Source organism: Chaetura pelagica, unplaced genomic scaffold (genome assembly GCF_000747805.2).
Source record: "Chaetura pelagica isolate M959 unplaced genomic scaffold, ChaPel_1.0 scaffold17, whole genome shotgun sequence".
In the NCBI taxonomy this organism is placed as follows: domain Eukaryota; kingdom Metazoa; phylum Chordata; class Aves; order Apodiformes; family Apodidae; genus Chaetura; species Chaetura pelagica.
In genome coordinates, this window is record NW_009970726.1 from 8,574,312 (window position 1) to 8,596,635 (window position 22,324).

Below are 22,324 nucleotides of genomic sequence, written 5' to 3' on the forward strand. Positions count from 1 at the left end.
ACATTTTTTTTTATTTTTTTTTTTCTCTTTTAAAACTCTCCAGGTCTGTTCATGTAACTTGAATTTCAATCAGAGGAATGAAAATGAAACAATTCACCTGGTGCTGTTAAGTGACTAATAAAATAGTTCTGTCAGTTAACAGAACCTGATGCCAAGAACAGCTGGGAATTTGTTCCTTTATATAATATGGCATAAGAACTAGCATTACATGAAAGTGCTTTGGTTTTAGACACAACCTAAACATTTGGGTTTTTTGTGCCATGAGCCATCTACTTCAAATATACACATTACGCTATATCAAGTACAACAATTTCAGCATCTACTTAAAAATGAGGAGAACATTTCTAATGCTCTATACCTGGAGCTCCCGAATATCAAACTGTTCTTCAAAGATGTAGGCAGCATCTGCCCCTGCTGCAAGGGCCCCCATGTTAGCCAGATAACCACAGTAACCACCCATGGTCTCAATGATGAACACACGCCGCTTGGTCCCACTGGCTGATTGTTTGATGCGATCACACGTCTAATCGAAGGCAAGATGTTGCAAGTTTAGAGAAAAAAGGAGGCTGAATGTCTATGTTCTTACATGTCATGAAATTTTGTGTCACTTATTGGTAAGAGAGTTTAAAGAATGAATAAAAAATAGGTCCTTAAAAATTCCAACATAGCATAATCCACTTAATTATAATGATTACCAAATAAAGTGATTCTTATAAATCATACATTGAACACTAAAGTAAAAATAAAACCTTTTGCTACTATCAACTCTTGTTTGCTTCCTGCAAATACTAAAACAAGAATTAATTGTGGTTTGTGCAAGGAAATAAAAGCTGTGATAAGTTTTCTAGCAGAGATACAAATAGATATAAAGGAGCTTTTTAATTAACTCTGGCATGAGTAAGTTTCTCTTCTTTGCTTTAACTCTCTTAATTACTGAAGTTTATTTCTTCTTTGAATTAATTTTAAAATTCACTGCATTTCCAACCCTACTTGAAGTTCAGGTTCCTGAACTTAAGTCCTGAGCATGTTTTGCCCTATTTTTAATTTTCCAATAATGATATCTACATAAATATAATTCTTTCAAGCACTACAGGAGCTTTTAAAAAAAAAATTATTAATAGGTACATACTTACTATAGAGACTGTAATCTCCACGTGCATCTTACTCTGAGCACCATAAGAATTGTTCTCTACAAAGAGATCTGTTGCTCACATGCCACCAATTAAAATAAAAGTTTATTAGAGCTGCCCAAGAGACTTAAAAAATAACAGAAAATCTTCAGTGTGGTAGGGCCTAGGAAACTTAGGAAGAAACCTAGGAACAAGGTTACTATGCATATCCAGGTTTTAATAATATCCAAAAAACTATTTGGCAAACTCTCATTTCCTAGAATGAGTTTTTCTACCCTTCAAATGTATTTTAAAATATAAAATAATGTATCATTATTTTAGAAAGTAAGAAGAAGATACACTTTCTTTTTATGTCTTAAAAAGAAATAAATAATTTTGCAAAACTGACATACTGTCCCTACACCAGTTCTGTTGAGTAAAAATGTAAAATAAAAGTACCTGGAAAGTTTGTCATCTTGAAACTTGAATTATGATAACATATTTGGTTTTTTTACTGAGAGTATTACTGAAAGCTGTACAAATTAGTAATACATTAAATAAAAGGAAGCAGAAATAATACAATTATTTTCTCCCACTTTGTTTTCAGGTTTTCACTTTTACAGGTGGATCACTGTTAAAATTGCTTAGTCATAATTAGCAGACAGCCTGACTTTTATAAAAGCAGCTAATGGAGTGGTAGAAGTGTCCTGCCTATGATGCATTTTCAGCCCATATAAATAACTGACTCTGTATCAGAGTGGGACAACAAACCTGCATTTCTGAAACCCATGGATTTCTGACTTTCTTGGCCAATTACTTCATAGTTAGTTATATGGATTGATAATGTGGGGTTTGACAAAACCCAGAGCTCTTCAGTGGTTTGCTCATTTGCATGCATTAGACCTCAATTCCCTGCCGTGGCTCCAGCAGACTCAATAGGATAGTAAAGAACTTAAAGAGTTCATACACAGCAGCTGTACTCAAGGGAAAAAGCTATGGGAAACTAATTGCTCTGACTGAAATGGAAAACTCACTGGCCCCAAACTGTTTCTTTAGGATCAGTGACAGACTTAGCTGCTTGTAGTATGCATGTATTTATATGCACCTAATGTATGTTAAGCCTAATGCAGCCTATGGGATTATTAATCTGTTTAGTGTTAACCATGTACTTGACATGCCCTACTGCACGGAGCTTAGTCATTAGTCCATACAGTAAGTGCGTCATTTATTTATAAAACATGCGCTTTCTTCTTACACCTGAGTAATGCTCAGGAGCTACGCAAGACAAAAAGCTAAATCAAAGGCAAATTTTATTCTCAGTAAAAGCAGATGCCCTAAGCACTAATGCAGCAGTCTTGGATGACAAAACAGAGTCCCCAAAAGTTAAACATAAAATATAATGAATTTTTATTGGGCTAATCTTTAATCAATCTTGAAAAACTTCTTAATTATAAACCATTATAAAAATGCAGTAACTGAATTATTTCAGAAAACTAGACATTTCAAGGTCTTCCAGTATCCTTATCTTACATATTTTACCATCTTAACTTTTAAAAGATATACAGTCTTACCTCCACAATAGCATTCAAGGCAGTGTCAGCACCAATGCTAAAGTCTGTGCCTGGCACATTGTTGCTAATAGTAGCAGGCAACACACAGATAGGTACGCAAAACTCCTCATAGCAGGAACGTGCCTCGTGTAGCTGCAGACAACTCTCATAGGCCTGAAGCAGTGGTACAAGTATGAGTGATACATTCCTGGTCTTTGTATAGCTCTGTTAATGACTCCTTGCATGTGATGGTAAATTTGGCTGTCCATTGGCCCAAGTAAATACAATTGGTGAGATTATTTGGGAGTGGATATCCTGTACATACCACAACAGTGCACTGGGGTTGCATTGGCACAATGCTCTTGGAAGAAATGCAGAATATTAGTGCAAGTTAATACAGAGCGAATGTGAAGTATGCACAGTAGAGAGGTCTGAAGCAGTTGGGCAGAAAGACAGCATAAAGGTAGACCAGAAATCATTCCACAAGAAACCACTTAAAAGAACCAAGTTTCTACATGTGAAGGAGTTAGGAAGTTAACTAATAGAACACCTACAACTTGAAGGAAGTGCTTAAAGAAAACTGCTTTTTAAGAAACTATGTTATCTCACATAGTCAAGACAAATCTATTTCCACCAAGTAAAGAAGTTTTGCCTACATCTCCCAAGATTCTATCAACATCACACATCTGCTTCTATGCACATAGACTGGACATAGGTCCAGAAAAAAACAGATGTGCACATAAGTGCATTCATAAAGTTTGCAAGTATAGTTCAAAGATTCTTTGCAAAGCATCTGTAGGTCCTTGGTAAGATTCCAAACACTACAAAATAAATAATCATGTGAAAAGGATTAGATGTTCCTAATAGATGTCAAAATAATACTTAAAGGTTAAGATGGTGCAGCTGGTTGAAGTCAGTAAACATTTTTATTATTTTTTTGAGTTATATTATTCCAGTTTTTTTTCTAATCTAAACTAATCAGCATCTCTGATGTGTGGCAGTTTTCAAGCTGCCTATGTAACATCTTTGCACAGGATCACAGGAAAGCCTGATTACATAGTGTATTATGCTTTTCTTAATCTTTTTCTCCCAGAAAGGACTGATGTTCACAGAAGTCTCATCTTCTCAATTTCTTGAATCAGTTCAGAGAAGCAAATAGCAGATCAATTTACTAGACAGCTATCAAGCTATCTCCAGAAATATCTATACAGTGACTGATTTAAATCTAACTTAGGAAAAATTGCGGGGGGGGGGGAAACCCTTGTGAAGGTTCTGCTCTCTGGATTTTTTTTTGTAGATAAAGCAGATCCAGGACATACAGCAGTAGGTGCATGAAGTGCAAACTGACTTTCTAAATCCTATCTCATGTGCAACTTCCAATTAAGTTCAGTACTACGATCAATTTCCAGTTTAAATCTGAAACACAGTTTAACAGACTGCACTTTCAGACCTGTAGTTCTGAGACGCAGTATAGCCAGAGGAGCAACAAACAGATTTTACATTTTTTAGAGTGGATGGGGCTTCACTGAAAAAATGTCAGTAACTGCCAAACCCAACTCAGCTCACTCAGGATGCTTTCAAGATTAATTTGTACTGAAAACCAAAGACACACACAGAGTTGCAGTGTTTTGGTAAAAACACTTCTGGAGAATGCTCCTGGAGATCCACAAAACATTAGTTTCTCAAAAAAGTTTTATATTGAGACTTTTGGGAAACCAAGTTGAAGGGAGATTTAGAGCAATAACTAACACGATTGGTTAGTCTGCATTTATGATATGTTAGGATGCAGTTAAGATATGTTTTACTTGCATTAAATATTGACATTTTATTTGATGCAAGTGATTTCAGCAAACATATCCAAAGACTGTACCTTCACCAAGCATGAGCATTAGATCATTATATGCAACATCTTCACATCAATTCAGAAAAAAATGATTTTTTTTTCAATAGTAATTTAATAACTATAAAGGGCAAACAAGAGATCGGTAGTTTTAGTAATTGTTTTGCAATGTGTTTGTTTTTTTAATATGTACTACAGTAAGATCATAGAGACATACTGTACCATGTCAATAAATTGATTTCACCCTTTCACACCCTTTTATTATATTTATGTAATTAAAAAGGGTATTGCCATAACTAAGGATGATTTATAAAAATACAGGCAGTCAAACAAAGACTGTGGTTTGTTGACTTCATGTTGATAAAAATGTAAAGCCATGAAAGGGATGGACTTACTCCTAGATCCACATTCAGCTGTTGCTAGAACTGACCTGGATGATAAATTAGTTAGCTAGCTCGGCCAGGATAATTTTCAACTTCCTAGTTCAGACTAATGTGGAGCCACATACACTAGAACCAGGACAGAGAGTGTACCAAAGTCTGTTTTTCAAGGAAACTGCATGGAGACTGCATCAGGGCAATCTAACTCTAGCTTTATTTGCTCCTCAGTGAGAAAGGGTCTTCTTGTGGCTGTATGCAATTCTTTTCTCACAAAACCTACTGATCAACTCATACCTCCTTCCATGTGATGAAAGGAAAAGGCAGATTCTCAAAGAAAAACATGAGAGTTTCAGCATCTTTCTTTGTCTGGTTCTATTTTTCTCCATCTCTAGTTGATACTTTTTCTTCAGATTTTCCCATTTATTTTTACATCTCCTAAATCAAATTAATATTCTTCCATACCTTATTCTGGTTTATTCCTCTTTCCATCTGTCTCCTCTTGTAGGTTTTGTTTTCAAATTAAATTTTCATCCTTTCAGATCTCTTTCCATGTTCTGCAGTTGATTGAGTTTCTTTATTTAATCCATTTAATTACACAGTAGTTCTCTGCTTATAATTCCACCTGCAAAATGTATTGCTAATGCCTCTTTTCGATCAGTATTAAGCAATCTAATTTTCATTTAAAAAGAAATTTCTATCCTTCCTGGTTATGTAGGGGAAAAAAACACTTCATTTTTTACATTCCAGAGCTCTTCTGTATGAAATAAGTCTATTCATTTCACTGGACTAGCAACCTGAAGTTGAGAATATAGGTATTTATATTATGGTAGTTACTTTACTGATGCTTCTCTTCACAGAGAAGTGAAGGTTCATCTTCTTAGCCTGCAGTTCTAAACAATTTATTTTGCCTATCTGGATATACAAGCCTTAAGCACAACCTTTTCAGGTACAGAACCCTCCAGCTTTCACCAGTTATTTCATATTGTGGAGTTTTCATTGACAATTATTCTCACTAAAAACTGAAGAATAGAGCAGAAGATAAATTTTAAACAATCTTCAAAACCAAACAAAATCCTACTATTCAAGTGATTAGAAGCCTGTACTTTAAAACAAGAAAGGAAAAAAAAAAAAAAAAAAAAAAAGAGCATTTCAAGATGGTCTCAGAATCTGTTACAGAACCTAAATTCTAATTATTGAGAAATGTACAATCCACTATTCACAACTTAGGGAAAACCACACTCTTGTCTAATCTCTTATTCAGATGTTATGTATCTGTTGGCCTGGTTTTTAGTATTTCTCTTTTTAAATACAGCACCTCAGTACATTTTATCTGCACATGTCTCAAGGTAAAATTTACATGCCTTGACAAGTTTCAAACAATCAAACAATGACAAGTGTCTAGTAATGCCAGACATTAAAAAGGCCTCATTAATCAACAGAAATGTACTTACCTTACTAAAACTTTTCAAGAACTCAGAAATAAGAACAGTACCACAGAAAAACTAAGTGTCATGATATTGTGGTGTTTGTAAAATGTACTAATCTGAAAGCATTGAAAACTATGGTGCATTTATTCACCTAACAGTAGCAACAGGAATAAAAATGCTATAAACTAGATAAAATGGACATTCATGTCTGTCTGCTACTTTGCTTTACCACAGTCAGTTGTGTGACTTGTATGCAGTCTCAGTCACATTTAATAGGGGGAATAATCACTACTGAACCTGATCTGAACATACAACACAGGAATGAAAGGATATATTTTTCATTATCGGTTTTAGTGAATTATGTTCAAACAATCACAGCAGAAAACTGAAAAGATACCAAACAGAAATGTTTCTCCAACACAAAAGTCTGCTCCTTCCCCCCTAAAAAGAACCAAACTTAATTTTCCATTGGACTTAACCTAAATCTTAGAAAGCCATTATATTTCATATTTATTTCAGAGAAAAATCTAGGCAAAATAAAACACAAAACCAAGAAAAAAGCTATTAGTAAAAAAAACAGTTTGAAAAGTTTTCAACTAGTGCATTGAACATATGGAGATACTGACATTTTATTATCTAGTGAAGGTGGATGATATCTATAAACCTAATATAATGCAAAATATAACGAGAGACTATGATGTATCCAACTCTACATGAAATAAACTTTAAAAAGAAGCAAGTTAAGTAAACAAAGCTTAAGAAGAAAAGAAAGGAAGAAAAGTAGGTGCTATGCACAATCATTTTACTCACCTTAATTTGTGACAAATAATTTTGGAGAGATATTTTTATTTACCAGAACTGGAAACATCAACATTTATAACCTAAGTAGTCTATAAAAATTCAGTATAAATTTTAGTTAGTTTATGGTCTTGTTCAAAGCAATAGTTAAGAAAACTGAAATTTCCTAACTGAAGTGCTTATTTTGCTAAAGATAAAAGTATTTATGTTGGTGCGGTAAAAATAAAACAGGTGGAAAATTATGTTAGTGCTCTTGAAGCTGACAGCATGTGAGGAATCCCTCAAATTTCTGAAAATAATATAATGATTAAAATTTTCAAATATGTCAAAATTAGAGTAGAACTGACATTTTGTTTTCAGAGGCATTAAAATTCTTTTTCCCATTTTATATGAGCACCTTGCTCATTATTTTCCGCTTGTAAAAATCTAGCTCAATATGTACAATCAGTGAAAAAATTCTACATTCTGCTCCAACTTGGCTGGAGACAAAAATCAGAAAGTGGCACTTGTAATATAATATGGTAATTTATTGTAATTCAGTAAGCAAGTTGTGAAATAATTCTGTTTCTTCTTTATAACAAAAAAAATCAATTTTGAATACAAATGCTTTATTAGGTCTTTACTGTGTTTTCAACTATGAACAGTCTGCAACTGTATCTGTAATACATGTGTCTGCAGATAGTGATGAAAAGAAAAAAATGAAAGAAGTGTAATGCTACTGTTACTATTTCACACACATAATTATGTCTGAATATACAGAAACAGAATTGCTCCTCTTAGTAGAGGTATGACAGATTAATGCTGCTTAAGTGATTCTGATGAACTGTAAATGTGCATGCCTGAGAACCTCATTTCTGTAGTGTTTGACAATGCTCTTTCTATACAACTAAGTTTAGTATAAATCAATAATTTGTGTGTTGTTTTTTTTTTACATTGTATAACTGGATTTGATTTTTTAAAAAGACTTCATAATATGTCTCAACTCTTTTTTTTTTAATCTCTATTGGTAGAATGCATGTAATTCCTGTATATTAGAGATATATGAATCTTACATTCTCTATTAGAGAAAGTTACATACATAAATAAGGATCTCCTTCTGAACAGAACAACGTTCACTCTGCATTCTTTACAGCTGCATGTACTAATACTTCACATATAATAGGGATTTTTCCCTCTACGGTGCATCAAATGATCAAATCTTAGCTTTAGGTTTCCTTCTTCCATGTATAATAGATGTATGTAATTTTCTTTTGTAGCTTACATATGTACAGGTCATGGCAGTTTCAGAGGAAACCTAATGGAAGCATTTGGGATCCTAAACTGCCATTTTTAAATAGGTATTATGAATGTGGGTATATCAAGTCACTGTATCATTTTCCAGATTACATTTCCAAGGTCTGGTCTATAAAAATATCCAGGTCTAGCCAATTTAGTCAGTTTCAACCAGAACTGCTTTGTTAGTAAGCGCACACACCTGAATAGACTTACATCAGTTATAGTGTTCAGAGCAGTATCTGCACCAATGCTGAAATCTGAACCCGGTACATTGTTGGATACAGTTGCAGGAACCATAACCATGGGAACACAGAATTCGTCATATTTCTCTCGGGCAGCTGACAATTCCAGAAGTCCGAGGTACGCCTGTTGGGCACAGGCATTGGGTGAAAAATTAGGATGGAAAAAATAACGGTAAAGTTGGACTGATAAATGGAAAGGGCCACAGGGGGAGCCATTTCTACCACAGCACACTTCAGCAAGTCAAAGTACTAAGGACCCACTAAAATCTAACAGACAAAAAAGAAAGAATTAAAAACATTTATACATTTGAAAACAAACAACAAACAGAACATCAGTGTTCCAGGGAAAATATAATTTTGACATATTAGTGCTTTCTACAACACAAACATACTGTAAACTAGGTCCCCAATCTTCAGGTACTGTTGCTCCTGATTTAAAATCTTAATATTCCTAAACTAGGGACACGCCTAGCAAGTTGGAAAAAATTGATTATTCCTTCCTTATCAGGAAGCAATAAGCATATTCTTCTCTGGAAAGAGTGGGCAAAATACTTTCCTGACTCAAGGTCTCAAAAACTGATTATTTTGGTAAAATGAAATTAACATGAAACAAATAAAAAAACCACAAAATACTTCTCTAGGTCTATTGCTGATTTTGAAATGCACTACGTGAGAAAGAGTGGCTTAAATATAGGACCATAGGATAATTACTATTAAAGGTCAAGAACTTCTAAAAGCATGTTCTAAGTATTGATACACTGTAGACTGGAACTTGCACTACTGATATATATAATTATTGGTTTTTTAAATACAAAACCACTATCATGCTATCTCACCTGGTTTATCCATTCAGCACATGCTGTTTTGCAGTTACTAGTCCCTGTCTTGAATGCCAACTTTCCTCAGAATCAGTGATTGACAGGATTTTGATCCTAAACACTATATGTAAGTTAAACACTACATAGTTATAACGAAGAACAGTTTCCACGAAGATTGGGTAAAAATTTAAATGGTTTGTTCCTTTTGTTAGGGATTCTATTGTACTTAAGACATAATTAAGACATTTCAGTGTACCTCAAATCCACCAATAACCATAAGGGCGTTAATGTTGTTAGTGCGCATCTGGTCAGCAATCTTCTCCAAATATTTTGCAGGAAGCGTACTAAAAATTATTAGATCAAAATAAAAATAAAAACCATGTACAGACTTTGCAGCAATAAGAACTAATTACTAGGCTGAAGCAGTAAAACAAGCAGGCAATACAGTATTTTTTGGTTTACAAATTTATCCATACAAATAATTCTTCCTGACAACCAGTAAGGAATCATTTCAGCTGTAAAGAAATTCAAATTTGTAATCCTTGTCAGTGTAAGGACTCCAGGAAATTTTTAAGTTGAGGTCCCTACTCCTATTTTCATTCTCTCTTCAGAGCTGGTACAGTACTATAAAGATACTCAAGTTGGAACATAACAATTAGCGAATAAACCAAAACAAAACTGAGGACTTAAAACATCTTGTGGAAGGAAAAGAGCATGGAATCACCACTGGTTACATAAAATACTAGAATTCATCATATCAATAGGCAAAATATTGACATTACCGTTTTGTACCAAGAATTGATCCTCCTTGACCAGTCCAGCCTCCAACATCTCCCCAGCTGATTTCCTTTATCTTTAAATAAAAGTAATTATCCAATTACTTCTCTTGAAGTAAACAGTGCAGTAAACATCAGGTACTACTTCAGGTAAAGCTTTTGGGACAAGTTGTTGGGCAAAGAAAGCACCAAAAATTAACTTGGCAAAGAAAGAAAAGAGCATCAAGAAGTTAACTATTTCTCTTCAATTTCTACCAACTCCTTTCCATTTAATTTGTTGTGTTTTTTTTTTTCCAGACCATGATGAAACCTGTCTCCTTGATTCCTATCATGATCCTATTTTCACACCATCTCCTACCAAATGTGAAACACAAAAATGCAAAACTAATTCTTTGAAGTTAGTTTTGGAACCTATGCCTCCAGCTAGGCATAGAAATCCTAAGTCTTACATCCAGTTTCTCCTCAGTATATCAGCTGATACTTAACATTTAAAACTGGGAAACAGAAGAATCCAACTCACATGGGGGGGTGAAGGTTCCTGACTCAAAAAGCCCTACTGCAACGTTTCTTATAGGAAAGAAAAACAGACAGAACAATTCATCACACAGAATCAGTGATTCTTCTGCTATTTTGTGGATAACCTCCCATATGCTAAATGTTGATCAAAATAGGAAGGTAGGATTCATTTGAATTAATTTTGCAGCTCTACAGCATGTGATTATCAATACTGAAGATAAATGAATCTATAGACTTTATTAGCTGAGAAATACAGTCAAAATTTGGGGTTTATTTATCTTTCTGAAATAAAAGAACTTACAGAATCAGTTCCCACAACAGTTACAACAGAACATACCTTCTAAGAACATACAGGTTGTGATATGGGATGGGATACATATTATTATGTAATCCACACATAATACTGACCTTCCCTCTAGAAAAACCTTCAAATCCATCAATGACAGCAAACATTTTATGGCCTTCAGTTATGCCAACTCTCACTGCAGCCCTCACTGCAGCATTCATTCCAGCTGCAGGGGCACCAACATTTAAAACTGCCACATTAAAATTACTCTGCAAGAGAAAAAAAGTAATGTTTAGTAAGTAATTTAATTTCTACATGTTCATTTGTCCATCATACCAGTTGCTAAATATTGGAATGTAGGGTAAGAAATTTCAAAGCCCCTAAAACTATCCAAAATGTAAAGCTGACTAGAAGATACATACGCATATTCCCACATTTGGAGAATATCACAAAGAAACAAACAGCTTAAAAAAGAGAATGTTTTTAAATTAGACTTCATCACATTTTCATGTGGTTTTCAGGTTAAGTTATTCAGTTTTTTATATTCTAGCTCAGCTAGGTTCAAGAAACAAAATACCCTGAATTATTCAACCAGTTTCATGTAATCAAAGCAGTAGGTTTTTTTAAAGAACACCTGGAGTATCCAAGGAGAGAGTAGGAACTGATTCTATCACCATAGCAGTTTAGTGTATATCATCAGTACCATGCAAAGCAGAACACAAAACAACTTTTAAATTAAAGTAACAGCCAGGTTTTTAGAGCAGTTGACAATATAGCAGTAAACAGGAGAACTCAGCATATCTCACAATACAATATATTTTCAGATTATGGTAGTTTTTAAAGCATTTCCTAACAGCAAAATGACAGAATTGTAATAAATTGGTCCTGTGGAAGGGATAGAAGTTACTAGCTTCATCTTGGATGATGAGAATACAAAACAAAACCAAAGAGAACCATTGTTAGGTAATGATCATGGAATCACTTCCAATTAAAAAAAAAAAAAAAAAAAAGGACCCAAAACAAATTGTATTTGTTTTCTTTTCTAGCTTTGGCACAATCAAAGGATTATAGAAAAATGCAAAGGAAACTCAGGCAGCAAAGTATCAGTGTGCAGCAACACTGCTGAAGCAGATGATTCCGTAGGCTCTAGTGATCTGATCAGCTTAGTCTTTTCCTCAGTTCCCGTGACACACACATTTCATTTGCTTTTTAATTCCCATCCAACCCCTTTTACTGAAGCACAGGGATTTCTCTAGTGCGGTCAAATCCGAGCAGTTAATAACTACAAGTGGTCTACATTTGATTCCAATGACAAAGTTAGCCCAGTGTTGACAGTTCTATATTTGCGTTGGTGTAGGAAAAAAAAAACAACAACACACACACACCTGATCTAGCAAAGCAAATGCTGAATTATCCATTAAAAAAAAATAATAATCTTGAATTCTTTGATCTCTTAAAGGTCAAACAACCTTTTTTTTTTTTTTTTTTTTTTTTTTAAATGACCATTTTGGCAGGTATATGTGAAATAACTGTGGTCTACATACTTTCTTTTATTTATATTTAGGTAAAACACAAATAAGGTTTATGTTTAGGTAAAACTAGTTATTTTAACATAATCTCCTTGAAAGCTTCTGCTATGACTTTTAATCTGTAACCAAGTTTCCTTTACTGTGTGAAGTTTTCGATTACATATTACAAGGCAATTTTTGTCAACTAAAATGGCTAGTTGTGATTGTGTTACTTGCTATCCACAGAACTTCAAAACAGGTCAGCTACTCAAATGAACTTTGCCTATTTTCACTACAATTTTTATTCTTTATAATATTGAGAATATTACACTCATATATTTAATTTGAAAAATAAATCCAGAAAACAACAGTAACATAATCATGCAAATGAGGTAACCAATTGTCATAAACCACAATTAGAAAAGGAATTTACCAGTAATCCTAGTCACCAACTATGGTCAAAACCAGAATTATTCAGTAAACCATTAATGAAAACAAAAAAATCCTGTCTGAAACTTGTTTGCACATAACATTTAGCGTCTGCTTCCCAATAAATCCAAATTTCCTTCTATATGCAGCTTACAAACTACAAAGAAAAGAAGAACTAAATGTCCACTGCTGTATTATGCAGTGACATATTAGATCAGGTAAATGTGATGATGCATTTGACTTCACTATTCCATCCCATGAATTCCTGGACTTAACCCTGCTCTTTAGTGGTTCTGCCCTTCAAAAGGAAAGGCTAAATTATTTTATATTTAATCTTCCTTCTTTGCCTCGAGATTTTCAGACTTTTAATCTTGACTAAATGCCTTTCCTTCTGTCCATGTTAAGGAACAAAAGGCATAACAGTAACTATTAGGACCAGATAGTATAGCAATTGGGACCAGACATATACCTGAGACAGAAAGAAACTGTCTAGCAGGAATTTTCTATTTAGAATGGAATTTCACAAAAAAACCAAACAACAAAGTTAATTGTTATGAGAAAAAAGTTGTGTGGTATAAGCAACTTTCTGTCACTATAATATTTACCTAATTTTATAAAATATCCCATGGCATAGGTTTGAAGAGACTATTAAGGCAGGATTGGGGGAAAGAAGAAGAAAACCACTATTTGATAAGATACCACAAAAGCAGACATACATTGCACACTCAAAAAACCCCAAACCCTTACCTTTGGAAGCTCAGCATCTGGTTTTTTGTGTGACAGTAATTTGTAGGTGTTAAGGTTGTTTTCAAAGCTCCTAAATAAATAAGTGAATAAGATAAATAAAAGAGCAGCTCTTTCAACTAACAGTTATTTTAAAGACACAGTTGGATTTTTTGGAAACTTTAAAAAACAGGTATGTTATATTAGCAAAAAAATTATTAAAAATGTAAAACATGATAAAAACTGGAAATGAGAGAATATTGGAAAATATTCCGTTTGTAAGATAATAGTGAACAAATATGAAATGATTATATAGCTGGCAATTTAGCAGTATAGATCAGGGATAAAGAACTTTATTATCAAATTACTTCAAACAGAAAATGCCCTGTTGACATATAAGAATGCAGAATGTTTCCCTCACATTACTGTTGGAAAACTAGCAGCTACTTATGAACAAGCTGACAGGACTGGCCTCAAAATCTTGAATAAACAAACGTATGGTTGCTACCAGTCAGCTCATACAACACAGCAGCTCTTTTCTTTGTCATTAGCCTAGCATCAGTCACTAGTCTGACATAATATTGTATTAGTTTTCTTTGTTTTGCATGTTTTTACACAGAATTTCAATTATTCTACTGAAGCACCTCTTCTTCTGTCTCCTCTAGTAGTCTCAAATACATAAAAACATAGAAAAAATATTTAAAATAAAATGTCAAGTGCCAGAACATCAGAACAGCAAAGGAATCAGCTTTTCTAGAGCAAATAAATTGGTACAAGTTATCAGACATACCTTCCACGGAGTCTCACAGCCTCAACAAATCTTCCCTCATCCATTGCTTTCTGGACTTCTTGAGTCTAAAAAAAAAAAAGTTGGCTACTCAATATGTTTAAAAAACAGAGGAAGTTGATTACTTAACATATTACAGTAAATAGATAATAATAATAAAAAAAGAAATATTGACATTTCATTAATTTATGAGCTACCTCTTAATCACAGCATAAATTACAGTGGACAGGAGAAAAAAAAAGTAGAAGCAGACACCTAAAACTTTCCTGACTGTTGTGTATGACATGTAAATGGATGCAAGCATCTGAAGAATTTGGTGTAGAAAAGATCTGAGAGGAATTTTAAAAATAAATTAAAAATACATATATTTATTTTTTGTCGGTTCACAAATAAGTAATAACACATAGAAAACACACATGAAATTCATTATTCCCAAATGTGGGAAAGTGCTGCACACATTCCCACCAGTGTTTTAATGACAACAGACAATTATTGTAGACACTGCTCTGTTGTAGTTAATGAATAATGATAAATTGGCTTTCGGCCAGAAACTCACCATCTGTACACATTCCATCAACGGCAGACGGACAGCCTGGTTTCCAGACAGGGACACGACACAGGCAGGGGTAGCTGGAGTAGCTTCTAAAAGGGCAAGCACAGCTTCCACGCCCATACGACTTGCCTGAAAACAGAGAGTGATTGTGTGTTGAAGCAAGTACTTAAAAGCAAAAGGTTTCAAATCACACAAATGGTCATGATTTCTCTGTAAATCAAGATGAAGCCAAATATTCCTTGGTAGGTGAAAATGTCATAGGCTGTTTAATACCCTTAAGCATGGACAATTGTTATTGCAGCTTTGCTTTTTGATCCTAATACAGATTTCTTTACATTAAGTGCTTCACTATTCCGAATTTGAGCTATTCAGAAAGTTAATCTGAGAAAATAATTGGTTTTGTCAAGTGAATAACCACTCCACCCTCAAATAAACAATCAAAATGTAGTTGTACTACGTGATGCCATGAGTAATTATTTTTAGGTTCACTCACCAAAATTCTGTCAAAAGCTGAAGGGGTTCCACCTCTTTGCACATGACCCAAGATAGTTACTCGGGTGTCAAAGCCAAGTCGCTGAACCACAAGCTGCAAAGGATTTCAAAATATAGTGGGTTTATTTTTATCATTATTATACATGTGTTAGCATTACTCTGCTTTATGAGCTATTGGAATAATAGACTTATTTATATACTATAGATGAGTGCCTCAACAGTAATGAAGATACTATAGAAGATAAGCCAGTCTTTAGTTTATTCCTAACCTAGAACTCAACTCCCAGTTCCTAATCTAAAGGAACATTTTATTGAATAATGATGAAACACTGGCTTAGATTGCAATGTTTTCACTGTAGTTATAATGGCTTCATTATGCACAGTCCTCTGCCTTATAAAACCAAGTCTAAACATTATAATTAGAATATTTGAAAGAAGTTCAATTACAGTGTTTTATTCGCTTCATGTTTCATCTATGTGCAAGGTTACATAGCCAAAATAATTAAGTCAAACTTTGGATCACTTCTAAACTTAACTCACAAGGTTTTTAACACTTGAAAGAAAAGTAATAATTAAAAAAATAAACCCAAAGCTATTTAATTTGGTCGGTCTTTTTTTTTTCCATTTCCTATCTCCAATCTAAAGGCACCGAAAGACACGTTTTATTAATACATCTTCAGTGAGCATGTAAGATTAGGAGTAAGTACTGGATACCATAAAGAAGAAAAAAAAAAATTCAGAAGTTAATTACAAAATATTCTATGCCTGGTATTTAGAAGGATTTTTATATTTTAACTGGCTGAAATTTGTAGCAAGCAAGTTATGTTTCTTCCATAAATGCATAACAGCCATCTGCTGTATGCACACTTAAAACTGACTGGTGCTAAGTTTTATTTCATAAATCCACAATTCTGAATTAAGAGTCAAAGATCACTCTCAAACTAACAGCTATAAAAAACAAAACCTCATAGTCACAGGACAAATAAACCCCAGGTAAAGTCAAAGTGTCCATTGCTCCCTCCTGCCAATGATTATTTTTCAACTTACTTTCTTAAGAGACCCTTTGCAAAAGAAACAGAATAATTTAAGCTCACAAGTTTTTCTTAATCGTAGACAGCAACAAACTTTTTTAGCAAAGCAACCATTTAGAAAAAAAGTAATATGACTTTGTCCAAAATAGACAGTATTATTTCTCTGTGAAACAGACCATTATTAGAATTTTACAAGAAATATAAAATAAGATTATTATTATTGATGTGAGCAGATTTCAGACTCTCTATCAATTAAGGCACCCATGAAGTAGAAATGCTCTGGACCGTTGCTTTATATTACAAGGACAAAATGTTATAATTTAAAGCTAATGAAATAATTCCCCCTTAAGTGGACTATGGATTCAGATAATAAAGCACAAAAATAGAATACAACCACTAAACTGTGTGATAAGATACTGTGCAGGAACAGATTTACTTTACAGAAATGTTATTGTTAGTAACAAGCATTATCTTAAGAGCGAAACAGAAAGTACATCTTAAGGATGTGGACACTTACATCCTTAACCTTCTCTGATGTTATAGGTTTGTTGTGGCAATCAATAGCTCCTTCAGCTACAATAATAATATTCAGCCTTTTCTTTCGTGCACGATTCTATAATAGAAATAAAAGCATATCCATATAATGAAACAAACAAACAAACCAAAACCAAAAGGAATTTACAGCACAATTTTATAATTAATTGCTATGCATTAAGCTGCTAGGATTTGAGGAAATATTTCTAACACTTGATCACTCTAAGAGTTCTCATATATTTTATCTTCACAGGACTTTTCATTGATGAAATGAAATGTCTTGTATCAAATTAATGAGGAAATGTAGACACTGCTTGTATATGGATACTTTTATGTAATCCCCGGAGTAAGTCATATAATTCTTCAAAACAATTGCAGAACGCAGGAAAAGTACTGTTTAAGATCAAATAGCACTATTTGTGTCACCAGAAGCAAAGAGCTGCTGAAAATCCCAGTCAGTAAATTTTAAATCATGTTTGTCAAACAAACATCTGCAAAGACATCAAAGAATCCCAAACATAGCAATAGATTACCTCTGAAAGCTTAACACACATTGAATCTTCCCATCCTTCTTCTGGTGGATATTCAGGAATAAACACCCAATCTGCACCACAGGCTAAGGCACTAACAAGAGCTAGATACCTAGTAAATATAACAAATTATTAGATATTTATGGTTCATATTTCTTATCTTTTATAATTATATTTATACAAGACACAAATTGCTGAAGACAATACTCACCCACAGTGTCTACCCATTACCTCCAGAACAAATGTCCTCTGATGGCTGTAAAAACAAGAAAAAAAATAAATGAACTGTAATACTGGAACTCAAAATTCCAGTCCAGATTCTAAAATCAGATTCAGGTATCAGGAAAAAGCCCGTGTTTACTACACTTATCAAGCACAGAATTCCTTAGCAAAACAGCGGGCAGTATTAACCAATGTATTTAAAATTACGTATCTTCCAGTACACAATTCATATTTACTACTTCTTTCTTCTAAAAAACATAAGGGCAGTTAGGAGATAAGAGGTGAAAATATATTAGAAATGTAAATGATGCAAACCCATATTTAAGAACTGTAATGATATAGCTGTCTAAAAAAAAAACTTGAAAAAAACTAATTGCCTAAATTTTACCTACAGGAAGCTTATATGCAAACAGATGCTATTTTGTACTATTCAAGGTACATCTGGATCTTCTCTAGAAGAGTATGCAGCCAAAAAGAGCTTTTATTCCCATCCTTGAAATATTACAAAAACCAGTTACCTAACTTATATTTAAAATTAAATTATACCCTCCACTACTATATGGCAATAGGAAACTTGAGATTTAAAGAATAAACAACTGCATATTTGTTATAGTTTTCCATAGTATGTAAAAATTACCTTTGAGCAGTGGTCATGATGGCATCCACAACTTCAATGATTCTGTGCAAGGCTGAGTCAGTTCCTATGGTCATATCAGTGCCACAGAAGTCATTGTCTATGGATCCAACCATTCCCACAATGTTAAGGTAAGCATATTTCTTAACAGCCTCTCGATCAATCTTTCCTGTGAGCAAGTATCCAGAGAAAGAACCATTTATTTTTTTAAACAAAACAATAAACAATAACAAAAAAAAAAATGTAGACCAATTACTTGGGTGTTCTACTTTTATAAATTAAACATATTCAAACATTAAATTATGCTCAGATATTGTAGGTAACAAGGTTAGTCAAAACTACAAACAAAAGCAAGTCAAACAACCAACCAAAAGAATCCTGAATAGAATTCCTTACAGTAAGGAAGGAAACAAGAGCTTTTCAGTCCATTTCCAAGTGTCAACGGATTATTGTTTTGTAACCAACCTTAAATTTGGTGGTTTGGGCCTAAACAATAGCATTCAAATTATAGTTTCAGCGTAAGACATGATATGAAAAAAAAAAGGATGCAAACTGGATGTGGTTATGGGCATATGTAAACAGTCAAAAAACAGCATTAAACTTTTGAAGACTTCTGCAACACTGAAAGGCTCTGATTTCATGATTAATAAGCAAATAGAATAGAAAAGCTTAAAACTACCTCAGGATCTGTGGATGCGATGGTAGAAAATATAATGCCAAATTTTTGACATGGGATTCAAGAACTATATATCAGTGCATTTATTGTCTATATTAGAGAAAATAGTAGAAACCATAATGAAAATTATAACTAATGTCCACAAAGATAAATACAGCACTCTGAAGAATCAAAAGGTTTTCTATGAATGTATACCATGCATTACAAACCTTTTCTAGAGTTCCAAATGTGACTTAATAATCACATGAAAAGGGGATATCTAGTTGACACACTCTACAAAAAGCCATTGACAAGGTGTGTCCTCAAAGGATTTTGAGGAAACTAAGTAGCCACAGCATAAGAGAGAAGGCTTTTGCATAGATAAAATAATGTGAAATAGAGGGTAAAAAAAAAGAGTTGAGGCAGTAGTAAATGCAAGTTCTTGTATTTGAGGAGGGTAGCCAGTGGAGTTCTACAAGGATCTGCACTGTTCAACATGCTTGGCAATAACCTAGAAAAGGGAATGAGCTGTAGGGTGCCAAAGTTTACAGATCAAACTGAATTACTTGGGTTCTAAAGGTGTGGGGTGTCTGAGAAGAAATGACAGAGACTAGCAAGACACACTGAGCAGTTAAAAGTATCAGATGGAATTCATTGTAGATAAACGTAAACTAATCAACATGAAAAGTTTACCCTAACGTCAAAGACAAAATAATGCTATTTTCAGCATAATAATAAAGCTGTTTTCATTAACAAATCAGCTTCAATGCTCAATAGCAGTAAAAAAAAAATAAAATAAAAAAAAAAAATTAGAAAATATTAGAAAAAGAATAGAGAACAAAACAAAGATCATTATACTACTGTGTAGATCCATGGTTTGCCCTCATCTTGAATACTGGGTGCAGTTGTGGTCCTTCCCACCTCAAAAAGGACATGGTAGAACTGGAAAAGGTTCAGAGAAGGGCAACAAAGATGATCAAAGGTATAGAACTTACATATAAGGAACAACTAAGCAAAATAGGATTCTTCCATCTAGAAAAAGAGATTATGAAGGGAAAATAAGACAGCTGTAAAATCTCAAGTGGCATGCAGAAAGGAAGCAGGATTGATCATTCATTGTTCTAACACAAAAATTATAGGACATCAAATGAAACTAAAAGCCAGCAGGATCAAAATAAACAAAAGAAGATTGTTCATAATCTTCGTAATTCATTGAAGCTGTAGAACTCCCTGCTGTTTTCAGCAAAAATTTGTATGTGTTCAAGGACAATGTATACATTCATGGAAGAGAAATTCATTAAGGACTAACAGCATCTGGTTCAGAAGTCCTGAAGACAGAAACAGATGGACCTTAAAGTATTTATATATTATGAACAACATACAGCATCAACACAGCATTATTTAGGCTTGTTTTGTTATTTAATTTGGATGCAATCAAAGACAACTACTGGGCTGGACGCTTTTTCAGCTAGTCACTTAATGTTCTGATCTTAAGCAAATGGTGACGTATAAGCAGGAAAGAATCATAATTTAATAACCAAGTATGTTGCTTGTTGTAGGAAAAGGAACTACCATCTCAGTTTGGGTTTGAGGGCAAAGGGCTTTCAAGCAGAAGGTTCAAAGTTCAGGCCATGAACATGATTCATAATGGGGGAAAAAAGCAACACAAAAAGGTACCCAGTAACTTATTTTGCCTTTTTTAACATTCACGGCATGTAAGAGATGATGTATTGAACTAAAAAACTGTTACTTTATGAAGAACTGTGTAATTTCCTAGAATGTATGCACATTTGATTTTTTAACTTAAGAAATACCCTCTGGATACAGCTTGTGTATGTATAGTCAGGGTTCATAACTTCTCAGGAGACCGGACTAGAAGTCTAGAATGTCTAAACGCAAACTTACCTTTCTGTGCCAGTTCTTCTAGAAGTCCACTCCATTCTTCACGGAACAGATTGGCACCAGTTAAACTACCATCTCCACCAATCACACAAAGATTAGTGATTCCTCTCTGAACCAAGTTGCAGGCTGCCTGCAGACGGCCCTCCCGGGTACGAAAGGATTTGCAGCGTGCACTACCAATAACTGTACCACCCTAATAAAAAGGAAATAAAACAGTTTAAATTTTTAATTCAGCATTTTACAGTCTTTTTTTTTTTTTTAGAGATGGATTAATTATGGTTATTTTGTAGCATAAACTCCATCTTTTATTTTGTAGTGAATAAAAAACCAAACCAGCTGGAAATTCTGTTCTCAAAAGCATACAGGTACACCACGGAAAAGGAAAAAAACACTCAAAAATTACTGATAAAGAGCTACTCTTGAAGGAAAGTGTTAAATTATTTGTGATTCATTTTATTAGAATTGATATTAATTATCTAATTGTTAGTCCTATGTGATGACAATAGATACAATAGTGATACAATACTATGTAGTTAGGAACTTAGCTGAATTTGCTTCAAAGCATGACCTTTTTTTCCCCCTAATATAATGAAATACATAAACAATAACAGAAAAGATGTATCCCTAGAACTCAAAATTACCATTTATTGTCATTCCACAGAATTACGAAAAGACCTGCATCTACATTTAGTGCCTCGCAGATCAGACTAATGTCAAATTTTGTTTTATTAATTTATCTGCTATATTTATTAGTATGATTTAAAGAGCTTCCTCCAAAATGGAAGTAATTATTTTTAAAAGACTGAAGCAGCTTGTCACTGAAAAGTGCTGGGCATTTTGCTGAAAACAAGTCATTGACACCACTTCTGTGTTTGTGTTGTTTAGTCACTCAGGGAAAGCCTAAATTTTGCCTTATTTATTGTCACAGTAACAAGTAAAGTTATTAAGACTGCTTTTTTTTTTTTTTTTTCCTGAAAGCAAGTCTGGAGATTATTGCCTCACTTCTGCACAAACATTTCCTTCATTTTAACTTACATTAAATTAGTCATGACAATCTAAATTTGAGCTTCAAATCTGTAGGAGCTATACTGATATAAGCTACCCTATAAAGAGGTGTTTCAGCTCACAACAGCTGCTATTGGAAGAAAAAAAAGGTGGAATAGAAGCAGTTGCAGTTTTTCCACAGACAAAAAAGTAAGAGGCATACACATATTCTAAAAATAACAATCAGGACTAAAACCACATTGAATCTAGATATTTTCATACTTAAAAAAACATAACTGTACATGGAAAAGAGGCTGTATCTG

The 22,324-nt window shown here is 33.7% G+C and overlaps 1 protein-coding gene across 3 annotated transcripts in view; it reads right to left on the minus strand.

The window, feature by feature from the left end:
• Positions 1-22,324, minus strand: part of PFKP (phosphofructokinase, platelet) — a 42,697-nt gene that overhangs the window by 5,384 nt on the left and 14,989 nt on the right. Inside the window, exons 4-17 of one of the 3 annotated variants that reach the window (XM_010006998.1) lie at positions 21,021-21,210; positions 18,464-18,629; positions 17,816-17,860; positions 17,608-17,716; positions 17,058-17,153; positions 15,511-15,603; positions 15,021-15,146; positions 14,468-14,532; positions 13,702-13,771; positions 11,140-11,286; positions 10,222-10,292; positions 9,696-9,783; positions 8,593-8,745; positions 359-523 (exon numbers count right to left, since the gene is read on the minus strand). In XM_010006998.1, coding sequence (XP_010005300.1) covers positions 359-523; positions 8,593-8,745; positions 9,696-9,783; positions 10,222-10,292; positions 11,140-11,286; positions 13,702-13,771; positions 14,468-14,532; positions 15,021-15,146; positions 15,511-15,603; positions 17,058-17,153; positions 17,608-17,716; positions 17,816-17,860; positions 18,464-18,629; positions 21,021-21,210 — 1,584 coding nt within the window. Of the gene's footprint in view, positions 1-358; positions 524-2,680; positions 2,834-8,592; positions 8,746-9,695; positions 9,784-10,221; positions 10,293-11,139; positions 11,287-13,695; positions 13,772-14,467; positions 14,533-15,020; positions 15,147-15,510; positions 15,604-17,057; positions 17,154-17,607; positions 17,717-17,815; positions 17,861-18,463; positions 18,630-21,020; positions 21,211-22,324 lie in introns of all 3 variants that reach the window. The other 2 variants (XM_010006996.1, XM_010006995.1) reach the window with 2 other exon arrangements.